The 7,310-nt window shown below is 36.4% G+C and overlaps 1 protein-coding gene across 2 annotated transcripts in view; it reads left to right on the forward strand.

Moving 5' to 3' along the window:
• Positions 1–7,310, forward strand: part of LOC115217621 (retinal-binding protein) — a 32,497-nt gene extending 25,187 nt beyond the window's left edge. The window contains exons 9-11 of one of the 2 annotated variants that reach the window (XM_029787376.2): positions 2,214–2,361; position 2,638; positions 6,272–7,310. In XM_029787376.2, coding sequence (XP_029643236.1) covers positions 2,214–2,361; position 2,638; positions 6,272–6,429 — 307 coding nt within the window. In that variant the 3' untranslated portion in view covers positions 6,430–7,310. The remainder of the gene's footprint in view (positions 1–2,213; positions 2,362–2,637; positions 2,639–6,271) is intronic. The other variant, XM_036506327.1, reaches the window with a different exon arrangement.

Raw genomic sequence — 7,310 nt, forward strand, 5'->3', positions numbered from 1 at the left:
AAATAAAGTGTCTTGCTCAAGAATACAACACGCAGCCCGGTCCGGAAATCGAACTCACTACCTCATGATTGTGAGCCCGACGCTCTAACGACCGACCCATGCTTTTATTTATATATATTCTCTCTTACTTTTTATGTGTTTCTGTCATTTGACTGCGGCCATGCTGGAGCACTGCCTTTAGTCTAACAGAACTTATTCTTTGTAAGCTTAGTACTTATTCTATCGGTCTCTTTTGCCGCACCGCTAGATTACGGGGACGTAAACACACCAGCATCGGTTGTCAAGTGATTGGGAGGAGACAAACACAGACGCAAACAAACACACACACACACACACACACACACAACACACACACACACACCACACACACACACACACACACATACATATATATATATACCAATATTGCCAACAGGACCAGATGCTGCAACAGCTTGAGTGTCAAGGGCCCATAGATCTTCAATATCATCCCAAAAGGTCTGAGAGACCTCCATGGGGTGGATGTTGTTGTCATCACAAAACTGGATCTCCTCCAGTCAAGAGTTCCGGATGAACTTACCTCGCAACAGAAACGCAGACGAGGGCAGCAACATGAAACTCCCTCATTCACCAAATGTCACGTATCAGGGGAGGTTTCAAGTTGTGAAGGTGTAGCAAAGCTAACTGCGGTAACTCAGAATGGTCGCTGCTCTCAAGCTGAAACTAGTAAATATTTATATATACATATAAAGGGTAATGGGTAAAGTCTCACTTAGGTCATGAATGACCGAGGGATTACACCTAGAAAATTACGCTCCGAAGGACAAATCCAGGCAAGGTTGTTTATGGGGGACCAGCAGTTGCCCATGCATACCAGTCTCCTCTCTCCATGCCACCGATGTTATCCAAAGAAAGGTAAAGGCCGATACAACTTGGCACTAGCAACGTCGCAACTCTCTTTTACAACCGAGTGAACTGAAGCAGCGTGAAATAAAGTGTCTTGCTCAAGAATACAACACGCAGCCCGGTCCGGAAATCGAACTCACTACCTCATGATTGTGAGCCCGACGCTCTAACGACCGACCCATGCTTTTATTTATATATATTCTCTCTTACTTTTTATGTGTTTCTGTCATTTGACTGCGGCCATGCTGGAGCACTGCCTTTAGTCTAACAGAACTTATTCTTTGTAAGCTTAGTACTTATTCTATCGGTCTCTTTTGCCGCACCGCTAGATTACGGGGACGTAAACACACCAGCATCGGTTGTCAAGTGATTGGGAGGAGACAAACACAGACGCAAACAAACACACACACACACACACACACACACAACACACACACACACACACACACACACACACATATATATATATATATACAAGGGTTTCTTTCAGTTTCCGTCTACCAAATCCATTCACAAGTCTTTGGTCGGCCCGAGGGTAAAGTAGAAGTCACTAGCCCAAGGTGCCACGCAGTGGGACTGAACCCGGAACTATGTGGTTAGTAGGCAAACAACTTACCACACAGCCAATATATACATCATGCAAATAAGTAACAAAGATGTCCAGGTGTCATCGCATTACGGCTGTTTCAAGCGGCTCCATTTAATCGATCAATGAAACGGTCGTAATGCACTGATACCTGGACATCTTTCTTACTTACAAAACGCTTTTTGATGAACTTACTAAACAAATAGAATACGTACACACCTGATATCAAAACTTAATTTTAAGTTGCTTTTCAATGTTGTCCTTAACAGGTAAACTCTGTCACTCTCTCTCTCTTCTTCTCCCTATATATATATATATATATGTTATTTTTTTTTTGCCCACAAGGGGCTAAAGATAGAGGGGACAAACAAGGACAGACATCGGGTTAAGTCGATTATATCAACCCCAGTACGCAACTGGTACTTAATTGATCGACCCCGAAAGGATAAAAGGCAAAGTCGACCTCGGCGGAATTTGAACTCAGAACGTAGCGGCAGACGAAATACTGCTAAGCATTTCGCCCGGCGTGCTAACGTTTCTGCCAGCTCGCCGCCTTCCCTATATATATGTATGTGTGCGTATGTACTTTTGCTTGGTTTGTGTGTGTGTTGTATCGAGGGGAAGAGGCGGTGAGATACTTATTAGAATAGCGTCTCTCTATCAACGTCATATCAGTGCATGTGATTTAAACTATTGTTTATTTTGTTCGTTTATTTCATTTATTTATTTTATCTTTTTTTAGATGGGAATACAAAACTGAGGAACACGATATCGGATTTGGAGTTTTTAGAAAGAATGGTGACGACTGGGAAGAGGTTGTGCCTATTCAGAGAACCGACTGTTCCATCATGACTCTTGATGGCAGCTACAAATGCAAAGATCCCGGACATGTAAGTAGTATTGTTGGCGGTAATGGTGGCAATGGTGGTGATGGTGATTGTCGTCTTTTGTTGGTTGCTGTGATGGTGGTGATGGCAGTTGTTGGTGGCGGTGGTGGTTGTAATGGCGGTTACGATTGTTGTTGTTGATGGCGGCGGTGGTGATACTAGCTGTGTGTTGTTGTTAATAGTGGTGGCGGTGGTGATACTAGCTGTGTGTTGTTGTTAATAGTGGTGGCGGTGGTGATACTAGCTGTGTGTTGTTGTTAATAGTGGTGGCGGCGGTAGTGTTTAGCCTCAGTTCAGTGTTTATCCGACCAGTAGAAATATCATATAAAAATATAAGTCTTCTAGCCTCGATCGCAGTTTGTATCTAGCATTGCCTTATCTAGTGTGTCCTCGTTCTCTTTTTAAACCGAAGTGCAGGATTTCAGAGGAAGTTGATTGCAATTTCTTGCGCATCAATCGACTGCATAGTGGCTCTTTTATTGGCTCATTTGTAAGTACTTTGCACTTACACCTAGAGAACACCATCATTTGCAAGGCTCCTTTAATTAAATGTAATGTGGTGGAACCAGTAGAGAGCTGAAGTAAACGTCTTAAAGTATTTAATTTCGACCGCCTACATTATACGTTCAAATCTCTTTCGGTACCAACTTTGCTTCTCACTGTTTTATGCCGATAAAAGTATTATCAGAAAATTGCTGAGGCCGATTCAGTTGATTATACAGATTTTTGACCTTGCACCAGTGTGAGAATCCAACGCCTAACAGAAGTCGAATGCAACTTCCATCCTTTGATAATTTATGAGAAACTAAATTACTTATACACTGTGAATGGCACAAGAGTGCAGCCATGGTTGTATGATTCATAAGTTTGCTACTCAACTACGAGATTTCGACTTGAATCAGCTCAAGATTTGTAAGTGAGCGCTGCATCGACCAAAACTTTGTGAACATTGATAGACAGAAAATGTTTTGATATCCAGTAGGCTTTAATCCATCGTCCGATTTAACACTATCACTATTACTTGGCACATGGATGACTTTAGCAAAGTTTACTCTGTTGCAAGTATTTGAGCCAGGTTACCGGTCAAAGTATAACTTTCTCCCTGCCTTTCATTAGTTTTAGAGGTCTTGAAATAATCGGTAGTTTCTATCCCAAAAGAAATCATTATTACCTATAGCTTATTGATAGATACCTCTAATCAGTGAAAGGTCAAGCAAATTATCCGCACGAGTGTCAAGAAATATAAATAATATCAATATCAAATCTAAAAATTTCAATAGTATTAATATTAAATCTGAAATCGTCCGTCTTTACGTTCTGAGTTCAAATTCCATCAAGTTCGACATTGCCTTTCATCCTATAAAGGTCGATAAAATAAATACCAGTTGAATGTTGTGGTCGATATAATCCACTTAACTTCTCTACAGAAATCGCTGGCCTTGTACCAAAATGTGAAACTAATATTAAATCTGGAACTTCAGTCTATTTAGATGTCTTATTGATTTAACATTAAATCGAATTATCTCAATCTTAATAACATAAAAATTAAATAGATTAATGAATTATCTGATAATTACGATTATTTTGGTCACTGGATAATGCTGATTATGTTATTATTTAGTAAGTTAAAACATCAATATTTCACCTGCAAGCAAAATAAATAAATTCTGATTTACTTTAATCAGATGATATATTTTAGGAATACGTGAAATTCATAAATTCCCATGTAGTTTCCCAACATAGAGGATATTTATGCCAAGAGGACCTTTGAAGGTCATTAACACCGCACCATTATTTTCACTAAACCATTAAAAGAGAATATATATAGTGCATATAAGTATGCATATATACAATTATTACTAAACATAGACACAAGATCTCAAATTTGAGGGATGAATTTAATAAATTATATCGAATGTTGTAACTGGTTGTATGTTTTCTTATCAACTCCAGAAAGATAAAGCAAAAATCGACCCAAACGAAATTTGAACTCAGAAAGCAGTATTTATATTGACACAATTTCGTGAAATGCAATGTACAGTGAGTAGCGAAAACTGAGCTTCTGTTTCACAGAGCCTCAGCTTGAAGCTATTTTCATTTTACTGACAACATTTAGAGATATACCGGGCTGGATAAAAATCAACAGATGTCCTACGTACAGCCTGACACCAACTGTGAATCCTCCTCTACACTTCCATTGACAATACAGTGAGGCATAAGTGCCCTTTGTAAAATAATAGATTAAAAATTTGGTTTTCTCACAAGCTAAACTCAACAGCATTTTAGATTTGATACTAAATAGCGCAGGCAACAAGAACAATCCACAATTTTCGATACAATTTATTAGAAGGGAAAAATACAAGTACTGAAATTTATCGGAAACTATTTTTTCAATAGAAATCAATTTTGGTAGTCATTTATTGGAAAAATATATTTTTGTGCGTAAAAAATTATTTGTACAAAGCAAAATATCTTTTATTCAATTGGTTTCAAACCTTGAGGATATATAGCATTTCAACACAAAATATTATTACTTAATGCTGCTTACTTTTATACTTTAATATGTTTAAAATATTTTCTTGTTATATATATAATTGTGAAGGATTTTTAAAGGATTAGTAAGACAATCAAACTTGCTAAAGTTTGGACACTATAGTTAATTTGAAACTTAAGTAACTGAATTTGGAAATTCACTAAATCTTAGCCATTTGGATCTGCTTTAAGAATAATACAACATTGGCTAGGTAGCCTTCATAATCTATAACATAAATTAGACTATTTTTTTTGTTTTTGTTTGCTTAATCCAATTTATTGTAACAGCTTGGCAGAGATTAATTCACATGTGTACGATGTTTTATTTAACAAATATTGTCATTGCCTTTAGCACAATATATTTTTATAGTTAAAATAACTACACCTTCACTTTGTTTATAGATAAAAATTTAAAAATTAATGAGAAATTCAGGAAGCGTATTACTTACGGCAAATGATGAAGCATTAAAATAGACTAATTTCCTAATTCAAAATGCAAACACAGTAAACGAATAAAGTGGCATACATAGATAACCATAGCCGTCACTCATATGCATATGTTTTTGTTTTGTGTGTTTGTTTGTTTGTTTTAATTATTACGACCACATTTTGAGGTGGCCTACTTCTTTTGCAGTTTGCACCATTATAGATCCGGTACCGAAAAGATAAAAACGAACATTGATACCCTATTCCTTCGATGCACTAAGAAAGTAGTTATTTGGCTCAATGATTAATCCGTTATCAAGTATATACTAAGGGAAAATATGTTCGTTATCCCTCCAGTTCCTTAAAACATTGGTTTCAAATTTTAGCACAAGGCCAGCAATCTTGGAGGAGAGAGAAAGTCGATTGTATTGACCTAATGGTTTCATTATTCTGCCAGCTCACCGCCTTATTCTTCATTAAAATATTGATTTCAAATTTTGGTACAAGGCTAGCAATTTACGGGGTAGGGGTAAGTCGATTATGTCGACCCCGGTGCTCAACCGGTACTTATTTTATCGAACCCGAAGGGATGAAAGGCAAAGTCAACCTCAGCAGTATTTGAACTCAGAAGATGCGGACGGACGAAATATCGTGCTAATGATTCCGCCAGCTCACCGCTTTATTCTTCTTAGAAATATAGGTTGTTTGTAAGACGGTGAGCTGGCAGAATTGTTAGCACGTTCGCATTTCGTCCATCTTTACATTCTGAGTTCAAATTCCGCCGCGGTCGACTTTGTGTGTGTATATCGACCCCTTTCCAAGTCGATAAAATAAGTACAAGTTGAAAAGAGGGGTCGATGCTGGTTGCTGCCCTTGTGTCAAAATTTAGAACCAACATTGGAACTTTGTAAGAAATAACACAATACCTTATACTTTTTTTTTTTATTATTTGCAGATGCCTTGTGCTTCGACAATTCTTTTAGTATGATGACTTCAAAGAATGTCCGTTATACTGCAGAAGTTATGAATCCTGAAATTGATGTTTTGAAAGACGATCTTGATAAAATGATCAAAGACAGCACTTGGGATGAACTTTCTGCTCAAATCAATTAGATTAATATATAAAATTAATATATAAATCTAAACGCACTCACTAACATACATACATGCATACCCGTATAAACAAAAACCTCGTTGTTAGAAGCAGAGATATGTTGATAGAGAAATTCAATCCCAGCAATATTAGTAACAACTAGGAGTTGGACAGTAAAAGCAACATTGACAACGAACTTCTTCTATAGAATCTTCCTCTATAGAATGTTTCATTGAAATATCTAAAGTAATTTCCATAACCTTCTGAAATATCCTTCAGAAAAATGGTACAAAACTAACAATATATTGATTTTTATTTGAAGATAAAATTGGTATTGTGCTTCAGATATTTCAGATTTGTTTCGGCCCGTGGTGGCACATATCAACTCTAACTTTAATCCATGCCTATCTTACATGACATTTAGAACATTTTGGAGAACTTAAACCAAAATATCATGATTCTATTTAAAATACAATAATATCAATAACGGAAAGAAATGCCAATCGTTTGCTGTTGTTGTTTTTCTAATATTCAATGGATCATTAAAATTAATATGATAAACTAACACTATTTTAATAATAGTGTTAATAATAATAATAATAATAATAATAATATTTTTTCTTTTATTAGCCACAAGGGTTCACATACAAAAACATTAAATGACAGACAACAGCATAAAAGACAAAAACTGAACGATATAATAATAGTAAGGATTATAACGCTAGTGATAAGTTATTAGCGACTTTGAATGAGTCGACAAATCTCCTGTTGTTACTAATACCGATGTTACTGATATCAACTTATGACAATTGTTTTAAATGCTTCCTTTTCGCTATTATTCATTTTTTTAATGTATCTTCTAAACCTTCATCTTTTCAAATAAAGATAGAGCATAAATAAA

Source organism: Octopus sinensis, linkage group LG1 (genome assembly GCF_006345805.1).
Source record: "Octopus sinensis linkage group LG1, ASM634580v1, whole genome shotgun sequence".
Classification (NCBI taxonomy): domain Eukaryota; kingdom Metazoa; phylum Mollusca; class Cephalopoda; order Octopoda; family Octopodidae; genus Octopus; species Octopus sinensis.